Genomic DNA, 20,826 nt, shown 5'->3' with positions numbered 1-20,826 from the left:
ACACTCCTGGAACATCTGATACATTTCCATAAAGGCCGAAGTGTTATTTAGAGCAGCACCTCCCTACTCTTGGCTCAGATTGCGGGGTGGGAAAATTGCCGGGCTGCAATTAACCTGCAAAGTTCCAAAATCCCTTCTCCAAAAGAGCGGATTTCTTCTTTGGTAGCTTCAGGGCTCAACTTCTCCACCGCACTCAGAGGCGGTGGGGGGGAGAGAAGAGGGCTTAAACTGGTAACATCTCACTCCAGAAAATCTCTCCTGTTAACTAACCACTAAACACAAGATGGTCTGATCTATTAATGCAGCAAGCTGCTTGCAGTACTGAGTGTCCCAGAAATCTGACACGATTCCTCTGTTACTAACTTTCTAACATCCTTAATATCAAATACCAGTGCCCTGGAATAATCATGAACTACTGACTGAATCCATCTGCCAACTGGCACACAGAAGCAGAGCGGCCCTCACCTTATTCATATGGCACACGTGTATTCTAATTGTACAGGATTTTAAAATGCTTGGAGGGAACTGCCACTTTCTCATGAACTGTGCGGGATTATACTCTTGTCAATGACTGCTAGTACACACACACATTGCAACCACTTGAATTTAGTGCTGGGGAAATGTGCTACCCTCAAGACTGAAGTCTTCAACCCAGCAGATAATTACAGCAGGGGCAGCACCAGTGCAAAATGCCCTGATAATGTGACTTGTCCAACTCTGAAGTGTAGGGAGAATGTCTAGAGGGGACAGGGAAGGTCCATTTCCAAGGCCCATCCAGTCCTTGTCTACTTGTTTGAGACACCCAGCTCTCCGAGATCACAACAGGGAGGACCAGTCTCAATCAACAGGGCCAAATGTTCTAGTGAATTTCGTGACTAAAAATCAGTCAACTATGGATTGGAGTGAAACAGACTTTCACACGGGCTTCCTTTTTAGCAACAGGGTTAATTTACTCATTTTCAAATACGAGTTGCATTTATACGATCCAAGAACATGTCCTTTTCCTGGAAGCTAAAAGCAGGCACTGGATTAGCAGTTTACCCATGGAAGCTACTTTAGATATTGGGACAAAATTAACATGAGTTTGATCACAGAGAACGTGGGTGATGCAATATCTTTTGTTGGTTGAACTTCTGTTGGTGGAAGGGACATGTTTTTGAGTTTCCCAGAGCTCTTCTTCAGGTCTGGAGAAAGTAACCAGAGTGTCTCTGCTAAATACAAGCATAAGGGATCTGTCCCACCTTGTATTTGGCTCAGACACTCTGGTTACTTTCTCTAGACCTGAAGAAGAGCTCTGGGGAACTCCAAAGCTTGTCCCTTCCACCAACTGAAGATGGTTCAATAGAAAGTATTACCTTACTTACCCTGTGTCTCTAACATCCCGGGACCAACACGGCCACAGCAACACTGCAAATGTGAGTTTGATTAGTTTTATTTAGTCCCTTATACATTTGTTTGTTCCACAGAAATACAAGAGACAACTTATACAACTGGCAGCTTCTGCCTGGGAACAGAACAGCAGCACAAGTCGGAATTGAGGTTAGCCAGTAGGGCAGCCCACTGAAGGAGCTCACACTTCTTACCCTCTTATGACCATTTCAGGTATGGCACCCCAAAAAACAGAAAATTAAGTCGGTTAAAAATTCTAAGGAAGTGAGATAACTGGAAATTACCATTGATCATGTAAATGCAGTGTAAAGTTTGCAAATGAAATTGCTAATAGGATAGAAGAGGAAACATCTCTCCAGTTACAATCTCTCTAAGGTCCTGCCTACACTATATCTTACCCTGCTAGGGCTGTCCCAACACTTAACCATGCTAGAGTACTGCAGGACCAGACTGTGTGTTCAATATATCCCTGAGCAAGGATACAAGGCTGTAACAAACCAGGAATACATTAAGACAGTTCCAGCCATACACACAGCAAGGTCGAACCCTGTTTTAATCATAACAAATCATTTACTCTATGGTAACCAGTTCCACCACAAGGGAAATTACTGCATAGACTGGACAGTAAGTCTTGATGGCCTTAGCAGCCTTTTTCTTCTCATTCCTTCTCTATTCCTAACTCCTCATTTCGTCAACGCCCCAGTTAACATTTAATGGCATTTCTGTCCGAAGGCAGAAAGGCGGCTGGCAATAGCTTCTGCCGCATGCCAGAACACTTGGGCCCACACAGAGCAGACTGGCCGATCTCCACTCACAAAGACTAACAAAGGGGCCTCTGTTAGAAGGGAAAGCACAGCCACCCATTCAGCCTCTTCAAATGAAGCGCCAACCCCAAGACCAGGACAGAAACACCCCAGGCGGCAAAGTGGGGGTAGTGACACTCGCAGAGAAGAGTGGATAAGCAGAGATGAAAGCCTTGAGGGAGAGAACATTTCAGAGCATTGAACTTACAAACCTGTACTAAAAATCTCACAGATAAGCACAGAAGCAAGGTTGCTGTTGGGGCTAAATGCACAACAAGAGCAAGGTCCTTACCTGTTGAGGTCTCGATCATGCGTGATTCGGGGTTTGGATATTGCTCAGAATGGCTATAAGAGAGGTCAGAAGAACCTTGGCGATTCAATGGCCGTTGACTATCTTGGGAAGACGTGCCTTTTCGGGGTTTGGCCTGCAAATACACCTTAGATTATTCCAGTCTTACAGCCAGTATGGTCATCTTCACTGCAAGGGTAAAAACATGCCAACCGTTGCTCCCACTCTGCTGAATAGGTAGCAAAGCGGGACATCTGGGGGAACTAATTAGAACACGGGGAGATTTTCAGAGCCACAGAGGACAATGTGGTGGGAACTGGGTGCCTAACTCATCTGTGCCTTTGAAAATGTCCCCTGTAGTTTATACTCAAGGTTTAATTCTGAAAATAACCTAGTAACATGCATTTTGTCCATAGAGACTTTCAGTTATAACTGCGAGAAGCTGGGACTGGATGACAGGGAATGGATGACTTAACACTGCCCTCTTCTGTTCATTCCCTATGAAGCATCTGGCACTGGCCAGCATCAAAAGACAGAATACAGCGCCAGAACGGTCATTCTTATATTCTTAACTCATTTAGTAACGATTATAAATACACACACACAAAGACACTTGCACTTGCCCTTGTACTCAATCTTCATTGAAGGTTTCACACATAACAGGAGTTGACTAACACCTAACGGAGCATGTAAGCCCCTTTGGGCAGAGGCCGCCTTGTTTGAACATTAAATGTACAATTAAAACCATTTAAAATCAAAATACAGACATGGTGCAGATAAAGATACTCAGTCCTGGTATAGAACCGAACAGCTGAATTTAAGTAAGCTCTCTGGACAGCAGTATCTTCAAACATGAAATACTCAACAAGCCAAACTTTCCTTGTTAAACCGTTCTAAAAATATACTGCTTTTGCCTTTCCCACGCAAAGCAAATTTAAGTCTCCCTTCTATATAACCAGGAGAGCTTATCGCATGTCCCCTGGATGATAAGCGTCAAGCTCTCTCTACTCTTTTTGCCCCTGCTTCCTGATCCAAAGATTAATGGTGGCATTTATAGGGTGGATCTTCCCTGCCCTACCCCTGCCCAGCAAGGAACCACGATAATGCATCATGCCACAAAGTTTCTTACAAAAATTGCATGCAAGTCTGTATCTTCTGTGGTAAAGAGACGAGACCAGAGCAACTGGGTGAGATGGAGCAGACAGCTTCACAACGCACGACCAGTGGTTCTAGCTGAAGATTATTTTTGCAATAAATCGGAAGCAGAAAAACTCTTACACAAACTTTAAATGTGAGTATTTGTGCCTAGAACAGGAAAAGCTTGTCACAGGCATGTGTTTACATCTAGTAATGCAGGAATCATGCTGGACAGAATTTATATCACATCACCTTGAGAGAATGCAGCCCTACTTTGTGAGTTTGTTTGCATTTTATTTCCACACTCCCTCCCCCGAAAAATACTTCAGTGCAGGAAATGACTTTTCCACCTTAAAGAAGGTGCAGTTAACGAACGTTTTGGTTACAAGGAGATAGCAGTGCTGTTTTGCTCTTAGGCTTTTAAGCAATCTTGAGCAGTACAAATGCAGACTCAAGTCTCTCCCCCAAGAGTGAAATACACAGTTTGCGGTTTGCCACCTCCCAGGAAAAACAGAATTGTGATGTCAAAGAAGAAAATTTTGCTTCTCTTGGTTCTGATGATACAAGTCACTCCTACCTGAAGCTGGTTACTGCTGACAGCACCTGAAGATGGTGATTCCCCTAAGAAAAAGAAAAAAAAAAACACATCAAAACCTGGGCATGTTTTTCCTCCACCCGTCCTCGATGATGTATCTGACAAGTTTTACCAAGCCCCTCTGACCAATCCACAGGGAGGACCATGTCAGTGGACTTGACTTAATTCTCATCACATGGCTTAACTTTCTACACACATTAGACCTGGTCAAAATTCCTTTCCATATGAGATGGGAAGCTGGTTTAGATCAAACTAAACCAGATCTGAAACTCTGCCCAAAGCATCAGGTGAACCTTGACAGAGCTAGAGAGCTTTAATCCACTCATGAAAGGAAATCAGGGCCAAGGGGCTAAGAACACATGTGCAGTCATGACTGGACACAAGATGGAAAGCAGCAGCGCAAGAAGGGAGGCAGCAGTTATAAATGTTATAAATGAAGCAAAGTACCATTAAAAACAGCACTTTGTGCCTTAAACACAAACCAAGAGCTGTCAAGCACCTGGAGTTAAATGATGCAGTGAGTAACTGACCCCTGTGCCATTTGGACCACGCAAGAGCATTGCTGTTCCTGCAGAATGAGGAGAGCTAGCCAGGCAGAGAAAAACTGCAACACATGTAGCCTTGCCATACTGCTGTCTCACACATTATCTCTCTGCTTTAAAAACTGATCCATTAACTTTCAAGGTAAGAGCTGTGAACAAAAAGCATCATTTAAAAAGGAGGACAGTAATATGGGTACTGGAAAGACAGTGACTGCTCTGCTAACACTCCCCCCGGCCCCACCACCACATGCTGAGAGAGGTAACAGGAGCAGAGATGATCAAGTCCTCCCCTTTCTCCCTCCCACCCCAAGCTTACTGCTGCCTCTTGCACTCAGATTCTTGTATACAGTACCGAGAAAGGCACTGGTAGACCCCTTTTCCTCTAACAGCAGCCCCTACCCATCACTTGAGTTGAGCCACCTCTCGGTGCTAGATCTGAACAAACTATTTCAATCCAAAATGAAAGGAATCAATACAGAGTCTCAGAACCAAACAAACCCTTAGATTTTTGGATTGCTCCCCTCCCAACGGAAAAGGGGTGGGGGGTTCTTTAGGTTCATTAGAACCACAAGGAGACATCCGCAGAGCTCCAACCTGGATTCAGGGCAACTATCCTTCTGGCTGAGGACTAGACAGGAATCAGGATTCCTCTTTGGCTCCTTATTCAGCTAAATGGATGACAAGGGGCTTCCATCAACTCCTCCCTCTTTTAAGGGATTGGGCCCAACGAATCTGCAGTACTCATGGCTCATGCCAAGCTGAGGGGGGAGAACCTTGGATCAAGATCTGAACTTAAGTCTCCATGCATCTGTGCAAGGAATCACCACATTAATGTATCACAGTTTAAACAGTGCATTATATTGTGCATATCTAACTACACACACCCCCATATCCAATGCTTATTTATGCACCAGCATGTAAAGCAGAAAGGCCAGAGCAAGAGGAAAGAGGAGTCGTGTCATTGGCAGCTTACAGAAGAGACAAGTCCAGCAGCAGCTGACCTACGTGAATCCAGCCTCTCAAGCCAAGCGTTAGACACGAGCCAGCTTCTCAACCATCACCCAAGGACTTCTCCCACTTGGGACTGTGAAGCATCAACCTGAAAACCACTGCAGTTTTGCATCAGGACTACGAATAGCTCTGGCAAAGACTGGTGAGAAAAATCAATGACCTCTTTGGCACAGCGCGTGTGCACGCGCATGTGAGAGAGATTACTGGTAGCATTCAAGAAGGGGAAACTAGCATCTGTGAACAGACTAGGAGGAGGAGTGTGGTTCTGGAGGGCAAGCAAGTAACAGTTATAACGCTAAGTCATATTTACTGTTCATTCAGTCTCAAGATGAAACATTTGCGCCTTTAGACTGGAAATCACAACTAAGTTCCCCATATCTCTTGCTCGTTTCTGTTGCACACTGAGCAGATCTTTCACCTAAAAAGCTCTCCTTGAAAGAAAACCAAATGCAACAATACCCATCTACCAAACACAGGGTGGTGTGCACAGCTCCAGGTTCCCAAATCCCACAAACCACCAAATGAAGGTCCCTCTGGGGGAAGAGAGCCAAGTGCAGTGTTTAATCTGACAGCATGACTGGATTTTAAACTGGCGCCTAACAGTGGCTTACTTCGTCTGTGTTTTCTTCCTTTGTTAATTTACTTTTGTAATTGGCTCTGACAGCCAGTGGTGCATTTGTTGATTTCAGATTGTGATACCAGGGCCAGATCCTCAGTTGACATGAATTGGCACCATTGTATTGACACTGATTTACACCTGCTGAGGATCTGGTCCATTAGTATTTACACACTTGTATTTGTTTGACTCGCTTGACCACGATTTTTCCCAAATGGCAACTGATTGGTTATTCTTTCATTTTGATCTTTTTTGTTCCTGTTTCGCTTGCTTTGTGCACGAGATTCTAGTGTTTTAATTTACAGTTCAATGGGTCAAGTCCCTAGGATCTCATATTTGCCTGAAAGGCAAAAAACCTTCTCTTACTTAATGTAGATATTGAGGCAGAAATATTTTAACCCTCTCCCCTGAGAATGGAAACAAATTACCAAGGGAACATAACTGCAATACAGAATCCAGCCATCCGAACCAGAGAAACAGCTAGGATCAAATTCCTCCCCTCCTGCCTCCTACATGCTGGTTACATCTGCCAACCCAGGCAGTCTGGGCATTGCTGTCTTTCTGTATCATCTCTTACCTTTTGTTTTTCTATCCACTGCAAGCGGCTTTTTAGTTTCTGCAGTAAGCAACAGCTCATAAGGATGCTCCTCCTCTTCCTCGGCTGCATTTCCCCTGCTCTTCCTCCGCACCACAGAGGCCTGATGAGACACAGCAAGATGTAGTTGTCTGTCGAACTCAGTGTCATTTACCCCTCTGGTATGCATAGAGCCCTCCTCTATGCCATTCTTCTGACCATTGAATGTGCAGCAGAATCCACCCCTCTGCCAGAGAACTAATTCAGAAGCTAAGACTGTTTCTTAAAAATGCAAAAACCTCCCCCAACCCCCACACTACTTTCTAGCTCTTACGGTTGGAAAAAAGCCTTCCAGACTGCCCAAGTAACTGATGTAGTGATGACTGCAAAATGATGACTGCAAGCAGCCTGAAAAAAATCCCTATCCACTTTAAAGGGATGCTGACTCAGACTTCATGAGGCAAACTCCATTAGCAAACTTATTAACTATTTCACTCTTGATTGAATACTTCAGTTAGCGAGCATACTTGTCTCACAAACCCAGACTACCTCCTTCTCTCTCTTTCCCAGGTGCCAAAAGTCACAATTAGCATTTGCAATATCAAGTTCCACAGCACACTTCAAACTGAAAAGACCAGGAGCAACATAAACCGCATTTAACATCAAAGTAACAAAGGGTACCGAAGCGACTGTATTACTTATTTCCATTTTCAAGAGAAACCTCTTTTTGTAATCAAAGGGCTCTGGAACAGCTGGAGAATCCCCAACCAACTGCACTGGAGAGCTGCAGAATGCAGGAGTCTTGCTGCAGAGTACATGCACCTTAGCAAGGAGTTACTTCTAGGAAGCCTGGCAGTGGTGGTCTTCGAACACACCCAACCTCCCAAGCAGCCCAGTTACCTTCCTTGATCCATTGCACCTCCAATGCTAACGTATTAGAGACTAAGGCAGGGGTTCTCAACCTGCGGCCCAACCAACACACAAGCTGCGGCCCTGTGACATCCTCAGAGCCATACAGATAGTATTGGATGCGGCCCATATAATATGTTGTGGGCTGCATAAAGAGGTTGAGAACCACTGGACTAAGAGCACGTCTACGCTGCCCTGCAGTTCAGCCTACGGTGTGTCTATAGCAATGCACACCGAAGTGCTGTGCTGTAACCCCCCCACGTGGACACTGAAGGCACAAACAGCAAGGTTCCTGCTTTGCATCAGTATAGTCCTGTTTGAAGAGGACTACAGTCATGTGAACTAGTTTGCGCCCTCAGTGTCCTCATCAGGGAGATACAGCACAGCACATTCGTGCGCATTACTATTCACACCCCCATTGGCTAAACTGCAGGGCTGTGTAGACACATCCTTAGTCTGTATCAGGTTCAAACTAACTCAAAGCCTCACCACGAAACTGAGTCAGGAGTTTGCTTAGCATGGTGGTGAAGCTTAGCAAATCATTTGAGGAACATGCTCTGGGTATGTAACAAAACCAGGTTAGTTTCCCAAGGTTTTGCATTTACATGCGCATCTGCAGACAAAACACCTTGATTTCCTTGAGCCCTAAATGAGGAACGAAAGACCTTCAGTAATAGGCATGCATTAGTCTGGGCAGTCGGCAGTCAGCACTCAGATCATAGGACTGGCTTCTCACTTCATGTTGAGAATAATCCCACCACAAGTCACCCATCACTGCACCCAGTCTCACTCACCCATTTGCAATGTTCAGTCTGGTAGCTAAATTAATGACAAGCAAGTGACCATTTCCACCTGGTTTATATGCACCGAATCCATGAGCACTGAACGTGGCTAACTGTGCTGGAATGCTCACTGCTACTTAGCCTCCAAAGAATGAAGGCTTTAGAACAGGAGCATGACAAGTAGCAGCTTTTGGAATGGCAAGTGTGCAGTATGCCACCTTCCTTTTTGAAAGGAAGGCATCACTCCCTCCCACTTCTGCTAGAACTATTAAGACCTTGCATGTTTGGGGGCATTAGAGCAGGTATTTTATTTTTAAGCCAGCACACCCGATTTACTGTTATTTTCCCCACTCTGATGCAGCTCAAGAAAAAAAGTGTTTTTGCTTTTCTACAGTTTGTACCACAGCAGTCCCAACTGAGATGAGAACTCTGTTGTGCTAGATGCTCTACAAACACTGAGAGGCAGACCCTGGCCCTAAAAGCTTACAGTCTAAGCTACGATGTGACTGCCTGTTACGTTAAACTGCCAGGATAGGCTACTAACAGAATGGCCTGGACTAACAAGCCACAATTTACTTAATGAGGGTTTCAAACCATGCAAGCGCTTTACATAACTTACTGGCTGGACTATCCACACTGCTTCAAGTATAGCTGGGTACCTCCTCTCGATGGGAGAGGCTGGTTAGAGAACATACACTTATTTTAACTAGGCTTTGCCTATTCACAGCATCTGTCTGAGTAAGGGTCTCTGAAACACTGAACATTAAGGGGGGGAAGGGAGAGAAGAGAGGGGTGAACCTTACAAATCTAGGACCTTCTACCCTCAGCAATGACTTGCACAAGGTATTTGACATTTGAATCTCTTTAAGTGAAAGAAGACAGACCTTAAGTCCTATGCTATCTAACTTCCATCTAGACATGCACCAGGGATGGGCAGAAGGAAATTCAAGTTAACATCTCATCCATCATGCATGCACATGGTTCATTTCCCGAAGTACATTAGACTGAGTAGGTAATCAACTCCTTATTCCTATTCATTAGGAGCCACCACCCAGTTGGTGTTTGAAAACACCCTGTCAAACATACTTAACCCTATAAACATTGAACACTCCCAGACCTGGATGATTTCCTGTAATTCACCTCTTAATGGCCTGTGCTGCCTTTAGGATTTATTGCTTCAACTTAAAAAAAACAGGTGGCTCTAATTCAGTCTCTCTCCCCCCCAGCCAGAGAACTACAGAATACCATTGAAATAATCATGTTTTGTTTGAAACTAGGTGTGTCTAAGCTTCCCATTTTGATGATGGGAGTAGTAAATAAAAGATGAACTGAAGTTTTGTCTGAGATTTCAGTCTCTTATTAGGCTACAGAGACAGAAGGGTTCTATTGATGCTGAAAAAATTCACTAATCAGCTATTCTGCACATAAGTGCAAAACATCTCTCAGTGGTGAAAGGCATGGTGCATAAGTGAGGAATAACTGCTTACACTGTGAAGGTTGTCTCATGGCAACAGAATAAAAGGCTGTTTTGAAATAAAAGCTTGGCATTTATAGAGTTCAGTTAAAAAATAAGAATACCATAATGTGTAATTTTCTCATAATCATGATTTTTTTCCTGTCCCTAAAGTTATGGCAGGTTTTGAGGAGGTAGATGAGGATTCTGTGCCATGTGTTTCAATGAGACATTTACAGTCTTCCTCGGGCACACTGTCCTAGCAGCTGCCCCTGTGGTGGACAGACCTGGCAGGGAGAACATATGTTGTGATATGACAATAGGGCAGGGTTTCAGTGGGCTCTGCTAAAAATCTTCTACAGCTACTGTATTAAAATCGCTTCAGCATGACTTTTCAATTGGCTAACGGTATCACTTTGTTATTGATCACATTCATTTCTAACTTGGTCAAGAGCACTCCACCGTGAGGGCCATACAGGCCAGGACTGAAAGTCAGCCATGACTTAGTCCAGTCTGAATGGAAACATTGCATTTTTATCCTCAATTCAAAACTAGGAATTCTCTCAAATTTAACCCCTCCCCCCAAAAAAATTTCTCTTCAGGCAGAGATCAAGCATTGAAAATTTTATCCTGAAAGGAATTCTGGGAAAGCATGAGTATAAGAAGCGGGAATAACCGCTTGAAATAAAACGGTTTTATCATCTTATCTACAGTAATCAATACCAGACCAGCTACAATAACACAGTCAGTGCATGGATATCACTGCAGTTGGTTTCAAACCAACATGCCCTTGAGGAATCACTTTGTGCACTCATCTGTTTGCCAGCAAAATTTCCCATAGCTAATCATGTTTCCACTTCACCTTTAATGGAGGAATGGTAAGAGCAAGTGTTTTGTAATTATGATCAAGATCATGTACATCTCCCTCCCTCCATTATGCCTATCTTCATAAGCAGAGTTTCTGCTTCCAAATTACCTGGTCACTCCTTTCCCCAGCCTGTGCGCGCGTGTGCATGCACGCACGCACACACACACCCCCCCAACCAAAAGACAGGCATGTGGAAAGGATTATGAAATTAATCTGAAAGACCATTTGTAATGCCAGCGAAACCCGTTCAACAGGCCATCGTGAAACAACCTAATAAACTGATTTTACCCCCAAAATATCCCCAGACATACTGCACAGTTCTACATGGGTTTTTTAAAGCCAACATTTTCACTGACACCTTGCATATATATGCTGTACTCCAAACAGTAGCAGATCAAGATAACCAGTAACAAAAATTCAAATCCAAGTGTCTGGTGAACTGAGAGTCCGTTCAAGAGGAGGGAGGCAGAAAAGACTTTCAACTTGTATCTTTACATATATCTTACTTGAGGAATGCTTAAGATTTTTAGTACAGCAGGAAGTTAGCGAGGTTCTCTCGGGATCTTTATTACCTGTCAGCAGAAGTCTCCAAATACACATTTAGGGGGTTCTCTCATTTAAGTGCCTTCTGCAGAGCTTGTTCATCTGAAGCTTTGGGAATTTGGCAAAATGAGCAACAAGACAGACTGCAAACAGTTCAATGTGCACGATCAAGTTTGGCATCACAAAGCACCATATAAGACTAGCCATCTGCAGGTGGAGATTTCTTTCACACACGCAATGGACCAGATCCTCAGCTGGTATTAATCAGTTCAACTCCACTGAAGTTACACCAATTTACACCTCCAAGTATCTGACCCATAATTGGGAGCTAAGATGCAACATGATTTAATGGCCTCGCATCTCTGCAGACCCGGATTCAAATTCAGGCTTCGGCATTAAACGAAAATATATTTAGTGGGTTCATGATAGCTGACAACTGTCCACATCGCAAAACCATTGCCTGATGGGAATTCCCTTAGGAAGAGACTTTAAGTCTGAAACTGGAGGAAGGGTTTCAGGTCAGGACTGAAGTGCACTGGCAGAGTTTCGTAAGGCAAGTTTCCATATCAAATTGCCAGTAATATTGCCTCACACAACAAATCCTTCACTTTCATGATCAGATTCACAAGGGAGTTAAGATCATCATATTTGGCTCCTCCCGGACCATTAAAACTCATCTTTAAACCACACATTCACCGACCCCCTGCAAAAAGCAAGCCCCCAATAACGCCTGCGTACCTCACACGAAGCACTGCGACCTAGCTTCTTCTCCACATGCTCCTCCTCTTCATCAGGGGGTGGCTTGGCAGGAGGGGGTGGACGCTCTCTCTGCAGTTAAAAAGGCCACCGTTAATGGCTTTGTTTTAAACTCCTTCCTTTCAGCCCCCTCTTATATGCTTAAAGGGAAACTCTATCCCCTTATAAGACTTTTTAGAGTGAAGGATGGCAAAAGGGGTTTGCCCTAATGGGAATCAATTTTAATCAGCTTTTCCCTCTATCTATCAGGGAGATTCCCAGCTGGGCTGGTGCCTATGCTCCTTCACAAAAGCACCTTTCTGACTCTGTGCTCCTTGGAGTTGCAAAGGATTAGTTCATTATTATGGTACAAGCTGCGAGAAAGGGAGAGTGTGTTTAGATAATTTGCTTATGTTACTCATTAGCAGGAATAAATATGTTCTGGAGAGGCGTGCTGAGTTATGAGAGAACACACGGGACATTAAGAGACTTCCCTGGACCACATTCCTCACAACACTACAGGGTTACTACTTGACAGTTCAATAGCTCTAAAAATCCTGCCATATGCTCATTGCATTTCCACTGTATCTTGACTACTCTAGATACTTCATGCTCTCTCCAGCAGCAGCACCTACTGGCAAGCATGGACGCTCAGGCACTTGCTCCAAATCCTGAGCAGATTTTGGGGGAACTCCAACCAGTTTCTGCTTTTCAGAGCACTTCCTCCCCCTTCCCATCCCAGTTTGGCAAACTTGACCTTCTGTGCAGGCTGTATGGGATGAGTTTAGCTTCAAAGGCGGCACTATTACAAAAAGGCCCCATATACGGACTTAGTCTACTTTTAGCGGTGGTTCATGGCAGGATTCTGCTTTGGGTGTTTTACACTTGTAGAAAGGGTCTGGCAGAAGTTTTCCTAAACCTTGTTTTTTAGATTGGTCTCACATCACTATTCCAGTAGCAGATGTACTAGAGGAAAAAGAGGTTCCATAGGTTCTCGTTTTGAAACTGTACGAAGCTGGTTTCAACATCCACCTAGCTGGTGAATTATTCATTGCTGATTTCCTTCTTATCTGCTTCAACTCCCCCACTTCAACCTCCCAATAAAAAACACAGACAACATGCTATGAGCCAAGGTCCCACCCACCCCATGGCAAAAGGTTGCCACCAGCTACTAAAGCCCCAGCAGATGCAATTAACAGAAGGCTAGTTAGGCTGATTTCTTTGAAAAAGACCTTCCAATGACTACACACTTCACTTGCAAAGCCTCCAGCGCCCCTTGCAGGATTCTGTCTGCAAATGACATGCAGAACAAATTTGCTGCCAATGCTAATTACAACAGCTGAAGCATCTGGGGAAATCATCTTTATTTTACCGCTGGGCATTCAAAGGTGACTGGATTACACGCCTTTTGGAGAGGGCAGAGGGTGGCAAGAGAAGAGAAAAATGTCTCAACTCTGAGAATCATACTAGACTCCAGAAGTTTCCTTATAGCCAAGGAGTTAAACCATAAACAAAAATACGTCCTAACAAAGTAAGTGACACTCACATTATAAAACCTCCTCAGCAGCCCAACACCATGCTGGATACACAGCACAAGAACCATTGGTAACCCAATGCAATTAATAAGCAGCAGATTTAAAACAAACATTCTTCTCTCACTCCACAGTGAGCCTGTGGAACTCCTTACCAGGGGATGTTGTGAAGGCCTACAGCATAACTGGGTTCAAAAAAAAGAACTAGATAAGTCCCTGGAGGATAGGTCCATCAATGGCTATTAGACAAGATGGTCCAGGATGCAACCCCACACTCTGGGTATCCCTAAGCTTCTGACCGCCAGAAGCTAGAACTGGATGACAGGGGATGGATGACTTGATAAATTGCCCTATTCTGTTCATTCCTTCTGCACCATCTGCAACTGACAACTATCAGAAGACAGGATACTGGACTAAAGAGATGATTAGTCTGGCCCAGCATGGCCATACTTATCTTGTTACAAACTTGGACAAAAAGCCGACAGACGATGTAGGAGTGGTTACACGCAGGGAATACTATCGAGGGAGCACACACATCCCAAGCAGGAAAGGGAGGAGATCCTGATTGCTCTAATCAAGCTTAGCAGTGGATCTAAAACTTATTTCCAACTGTGCAGCTGGGTGCTCAGCCTGTAGCAAGAGTGCGGTAGTGTATGGGAATTAAGATAAACACTTTCTATATTCCTTAAAGAGACAGATAAAAACACACATGGCTACATACAGGCCTGATTCCTGCTGCCTTAAGACCCGTTGTCTCCGCTTCCTTATTCACAGAGTCTCTGTCTGAAGACCTCCCACTGGCCATGCTGTCCAATGAGTGGCAGGATGTCGCACTGTATAAAGCTTCATAAGGACACTCCTCCTCTGGGTTCATTTCAAAGTCTATGATCAGTTCAGTCACTGCTTTCTCCACATCACCTGGAGGGAATGAAGAATGCCCCATCAATCACACGTTGAAAACAGCAGGAGCCACACAAATCAGGACTACAAGCAAGCCGCATGGATAAAAATTGATGATTTGCAAAGGGAGGAGGGTTTTTTGTTTTGTTTTTTTGTTTAAAATCAGATATTTTGGATTTTGTTATTTAAATTATAATATGTTTTTCTTTTTAAAATAGACCTGTTTAAAAATAAACCTGAATTTAACAACATATGTTAAGGCCTAAACGTTGAACCATGTTTCGATAAGAGAAGTTTACGTATCTAAAACATTTAAGGTTATTTTGTTTAATAAAAATAAATTGTATGCTGTTGTATTTAATAAAATTCCAGTTATAATTCTAATGCAGCTTGACACAAATAAGTAAAAAATCATCTAGTAAATAAGCAATATATCAGTCATTCTCTAACATACTAAAAGTGTAGAATTAATAATCTGAAAATACTGAGCTATATAATTGCTCAAGTATATATATAGTATAACCCTGTCCATAGCAAAAAGATGTACCAAGTTTACTGTAAAGACTATTTAGTTGTAATAAAAGCTTTAATGGTTATATCAACCAGTGAGAAGGCACCTTTCTTTAGAACTATAACTGAAGCACAAAGGGAAAAGCTGATTAAAATTGATTACTTAAACTGAGCTTTCCACTTGGTGACTTAAATCATGAAGAAATCTGAGCCCTTGGCGATTATATTTGAGAACTCGTGGTGGGCAGGAGAGATCCCAGCGGACTAGTTAAGGGCAACTCTGGTACCTATATATAAAAAAGGGAATAAGGAAAAGCCATGGAATTATAATCCAGTCAATTTAACTTCGGTACCCAGAAAGATAATGGAGCAAATAATCAAGCAATCCATTTGTAAGCACCTAGAAGATAATATGGCAATAAGTAACGGTCAATATGGATTTGTCAAGAACAAGTCGTGTCAAACCAACCTAATATCCAGCCTTGTGATAGGGGGAAGCAGCAGATGTGATATATCTCAACTTTAGTACAGCTTTTGTTATTGGCCCACATGACCGGCCCACATGACCTTCTCAAACCACCAATTAGGAAAATATACAGTAGGTGCATAATTGGTTGGAAAGCCATACTCAGAACGTAGTTATCGATGGTTCACAGTCAAGCTGGGAAGGCATATCAAGTGGAGTCCCGCAGGGATTTGTCCTGGGTCTGGTTCTCAAATATCTTAATAAATGATTTGGATAATGGCATAGGGAGTACACTTATGAGTGTACGAATAGGATTGGGAGAGGAGGGGTTGCAAGCATTTTAAAGGACAAGATTAGAAGTCACAATGATCTTGACCAACTGGAGAAGTGGGGGGAAGAATAGCTCAGTGGTTTGAGCATTGGCCTGCTAAACCCAGGGTTGTGAGTTCAATCCCTGAGGGGGCCATTTAGGGATCTGGGGCAAAAATTGGGGATTGGCCCTGCTTTGACCAGGGGGTTGGACTAGATGACCTCCTTCCAACTCTGATATTCTATGAAATGGCCTGAAATAAATAGGATGAAATTCAGTAAGGACAAACAAACTACTACACTTAGGAAGGAATAATCAATGGCACAAATACAAAATAGGAAATGACTGCCAAGGAAGGGGTACTGCAGAAAAGGATCTGGAGGTTATAGTGGATCACAAACTAAATATGAGTCAACAATGTAATACTAATACAAAAACAAAGCAAACATCCTTCTGAGATGTATTAGTAGGAGTGTTGTAAGCAAGACATGAGAAGTAATTATCCCACTCCACTCAGCACTGAAAAGCCCTCAACTGGAATCCTATGTTCAGTTCTGGGAACCAGAAGATGGATAAATTAAAGTCCAGAGGAAAGCAGCAAAAATGATTAAAGGTCTAGAATTTGACATCTGAGGAAAGGTTGGGGAAACAAAACAAAAACACACCCTGAATTTGTTTAGGCTAGAGAAGAGAAGACTGAGGGGGAACATAATAAGAATCAAGTACGTAAAAGGTTGTTATAAAGAGGAGGATTCTCCTTAACCACTGAGGACAGGACAAATAGTAATGGGCTTAAATTGCAGCAAAGGAGGCTGAGGTTAGACATTGAGACATAACTGTAAGAGTAGTTAAGCCCTGGAAAAAGTTATTTAGGGAGGTTGTGGAATCTCCATCATTGGAGGTTTTTAAGAATAAGTTGTCTAACCTACACAGGTTTGTCTAAACAGGGATAGTTTAGATAATACTTAGTCCTGCCTTAGTGCAGGGGCTGGACTAGACGACCTATCGAGGTCCCTTTCACTTCCACATTTCTATTTAAATTGTTTTGATTTAAATCAATTGACTCTACAAGCAAATAAAAGAAGTGGCCTAGCAACTGAACAACAATCTAGGCTGCATGCATCACTGCTTAGATATCATGAGGCACACCCACACACGGACCACACAAACTCATTAGGGGTTGCCCCATTCAAGAACAGCTGCTGTCGTTTTCAGTTCACTTTGATGTCTTACCCACAAGACTGCTCAAACCATGCTAACAATAAGCCTTTTTTGACTTCACCAATGTTTAGCCTGGCCTTCCTTGATCAATGTTGGAGAAGGATTTTCCCCTCAGTTATAAAAACCTGTTCTATAGACCAGACAGTCTCCACCAGGGTTGTGTGTCACTACCATGCACCCCTGGAATGCAGCCAATCCTTTGGTACTCTCTTTAAGGGAGGATGCGCCACATACATAGGAAGCACTGCAGTTGATTTTACCGGATATGTTTGGTACTTTATGGATCATTTTATTGGTTAAGCAGAGCAGTAGCAAAGACAAGAGCAAACAAATGGCAGCTCCCTCTGGATTTATGGAGGTATCCACCCACCCCCAGGGGCATCAGATGGGATATGTTATGCAAGTCAGATTTAAAGAACCAGGGGGTGAGAGGGAAGGGGAATCATTGGTTTCAGACTATTTGGCTTTCTGGGCACAAAGTATGACTTCTGGATTTATTATAACTGAACCCTATCTCTTCTATACTCAGAGAGCAGTGCAATCATAAACAGTCATCTGCACACCCATCTGGAACTCAAGCCCTGCCTCCCAGACAGCAAATTTCATACCCTGTGGTATCTGGACTGCAGGTTCAGTGGCAGGAATGACAGGTGTTGGCAGAGCCTTCTCTGCCGCTTTTGCGCTCTTCTTCCCAATGGTGTGATCTGTGCAGGAAAGAGAAAAAAGCAACATTCAAATAGCGAGAAGCTCACCAGTGGGGTTGCCACTTACCCAGGTTAGGCCGACAGTCCTGTTCCCTGGTTCAATATCACGCACGCCACATTCCCACCTTGTGGATCAGAAGTAAGTGACTATTCTGAAAGCTGCTGAGCTACATATTAAGATGGCTCAAAAGAAATCTAAGTGCAGGGTTACATCTCGGAGCTCAGCTCACACAATAGGAGCAGATTACCCTATTACCCAGATAACCATGTCCAGGGTTAGGAATAATGACACTTTGAACTTCTGCAGAATGCCTTTCATCCGAGAACTACAAAGTGCTTTACAGATCAACTAATTAAGACGCACGCCCAACCTTATCAAGCAGATGACTATGTAGCTGTTCTGTGAGATACATACAACACTGAGAAGAGGCAGTGTACTTGTGTGGACCAGCACAGGACAGTCAAGAGACATGGTTTCTAGTCAGGGACCCACGATAACAGGCAAGACAGCTAGGGTAAAAATACTAAGTTTAAACACCTGAAATTAGACATCTGAGTTTAAGTGTCCCACTCATGCTACTTAAGCCGTGAAAACTTTCAGCCTTCAAGCAGGCTTCGTTTCCCCATTTGTAAAAATGAGGACAGTATTTGGCAACTTCACAGGAGTAGCATGAAGTTTAATTAGTTCTTGTTTGCAGAATGCTTTGAACCTATGACACTCTGCACAAATGCTTAGTATTACTAACAGTTACATGCAAGATGTGACAAACACCATATCCAACTGAAAGAAAATTTAAAGGAGAAAGTATTACCCAAGTGGGAATCTAGCTAGGATGTCAGAGTTAACTCCCCAACCTTGTGCAAAGGGTCATAGGGCCTTTTATTCCCACAAGTAATCAAGACCTCTGTTTTAAGGATCATCTGCAAGATGGCACCTCCTAGAGCATCATGATGAAACACTGGCAGGGCACAGGATCAGTGACTCAGAAAGAGTACCACCAACTGAGGTAAAGCATGACGTCTTGCAGCATTCCTAGATACTTCTCTCCAAGGACTGTCTTGGCCCGAAGATGCTTAGCTTATGATGTTAGCTGGGATCACGGAACATGATCATATGGCTACAGCCACATGTACATTTAGACAGAAAAATAAGTATGAATGACTAGAAACACACACACACACTATTTACCTTCAATGAGAGCTGCTATTTGTTGGCTTTTCTGAGACGGAAGTTCCCTCACAATATCCAGAGCTGTCAGGCCTCTGTTATCTTTTATATTCACATCAATACCTAGAAGAGATAAAGGCGGGCAGGGTGAAGGAGCATTTTCAGACCAACTGCAACAAAGCTAATTTCTTGTAACTGAGTCATGTCCTAGATGCTCTTCTCGTCATTTCCAGGGCTGAGTTAAAGAAATTCTTCCTCCAAAGAGACCTAAGACCCAACTACCCAGAGAATACCTCTTCCATGAGTCACTCAGAGGAACGATTCTTCCACCACTGGCTGATAAGAGAAAAATGCTGCCACCACACACCATTCCCTTATCACATGCTCCCGGTAAAGCGTCTCCAGGCTATTGAGTCAAAATGTCGTTCTCTCACCTGCAGCCAGCAATATCTGTACCACGTCTGTCTTGCCAAACAAAGCAGCCTCGTGCAAAGCACTGCCCTTCTCAGTCTGTAAAAATTAAACAATATTCCATGAGCCCAGATCGTGAATAGGAATCCTAAAACATTTTAGGGATTGATAAAAACAGGAAAGAAAGTAGATGCATGCACAGTACACGGACAAAAGCAACTCACTGCAACCAATACCCATTACTGGAGTCACACTGTGTGAGAAGCTATTCTGTGGCATTAAGAATTTGGGGTTGGAAGAAGGTTTAACATAGGAGGGCCTCAGAATTATAAACAAAGTAAAAACTCCCCAAAGTTTATTTAGAGTGGTTGTTCTCCCACAGAAGGAAAGACAGATAAGACATACAAGTTTATTTCTGTGCTAACAGAAGGGGTTTGGTAGGAAGAGAACAAGTTCTCTCCACTCCTTTTGGGGACACATTTCACTGCTGTATATCTGCCCCATGAGGGACCCCCCAACACCGCCAAGGACTGAATGGGAGACTGAGCTATTCTCATCCTTAAAGCAGAGTCCTCCAGGACAGGGGTCAAGAGAAGCTTGCCCTACCACTACAGTGCCTTTTCTATGGGGAGGACTCTAGCCTCCCCAGCTGCTCTCTGACCCCTTTCACTTGCACTAGATTCACACACTGATTGACAAGATACCTGGTAGTTGCTATCCATGCCGGCGTCTAGGAGGACATGGACTACAGCTTTATGTCCATTCCTAGCTGCCAGGTGCAAGGGTGTGTGTTTCTTAGTGTTGCAGCTTAAAAGATTGGGGTGAGCATTCAGCAGCATCTTCACAACCTCCAGCCTTCCGTAGAGCGCGGCCAGATCCAGAGGCGTCTCGAACTTGTTATTGCGCATCGTGGGGTCCGTCAGCTCCTCCAGGAGAACCTTCACAACTTCTGTGTGGCCATACTGAGCAGCACAGTGCAGCGCGGTCTCATTGTCGTTATTCTGAAGGGTCATAAACACAGCAGCGTTTCAGGAGACTGAAGAAATGAGCCCTTAGGTGCCTCACTCTCAAAACCATTGAAGTTTAAATGTAAAAACAAGACAAACAGCTCAAATAAATTGGTTAGTCTCTAAGGTGCCACAAGCCCTCCTTTTCTTTTTGCGAATACAGACTAACACGGCTGTTACTCTGAAACCAGCAAGTAGTGGGGATGCAATAAATCCATTTGAACATAAAGAGCCCGGAGCAGTGTTTTGGTCATGTTCCTACTCCCATTTATCAGGCACAGGTACCCTTCATAAACTGACCAACCCACCCAAGAAAAGCCTGTAGAAAGTCTCAAAACATTCATCAACTGA

The 20,826-nt window shown here is 43.6% G+C and overlaps 1 protein-coding gene across 13 annotated transcripts in view; it reads right to left on the bottom strand.

The window, feature by feature from the left end:
- ANKS1A (ankyrin repeat and sterile alpha motif domain containing 1A) overlaps positions 1-20,826 on the bottom strand; it is a 155,191-nt gene that overhangs the window by 79,565 nt on the left and 54,800 nt on the right. For 12 of the 13 annotated variants that reach the window (XR_006286799.1, XM_043533347.1, XM_043533349.1 and 9 more), the window contains 9 exons: positions 20,173-20,469; positions 19,492-19,567; positions 19,079-19,180; positions 17,794-17,889; positions 14,500-14,696; positions 12,250-12,339; positions 6,960-7,080; positions 4,196-4,239; positions 2,485-2,617 (listed from right to left, as the gene is read on the bottom strand). Coding sequence is in view for 12 of the 13 variants with exons in the window: in XM_043533347.1 (XP_043389282.1) it covers positions 2,485-2,617; positions 4,196-4,239; positions 6,960-7,080; positions 12,250-12,339; positions 14,500-14,696; positions 17,794-17,889; positions 19,079-19,180; positions 19,492-19,567; positions 20,173-20,469 (1,156 nt within the window). In the remaining variant the exon portion in view is untranslated. Of the gene's footprint in view, positions 1-1,364; positions 1,408-2,484; positions 2,618-4,195; positions 4,240-6,959; positions 7,081-12,249; positions 12,340-14,499; positions 14,697-17,793; positions 17,890-19,078; positions 19,181-19,491; positions 19,568-20,172; positions 20,470-20,826 lie in introns of those variants that run through there. The other variant, XM_037885259.1, reaches the window with a different exon arrangement.

The sequence above is a fragment of the Chelonia mydas genome, chromosome 21 (assembly GCF_015237465.2).
Source record: "Chelonia mydas isolate rCheMyd1 chromosome 21, rCheMyd1.pri.v2, whole genome shotgun sequence".
Lineage (NCBI taxonomy): Eukaryota > Metazoa > Chordata > Testudines > Cheloniidae > Chelonia > Chelonia mydas.
The sequence above is the reverse complement of the archived record's forward strand: the minus strand, read 5'-3'. Positions and strand labels throughout refer to the sequence as shown.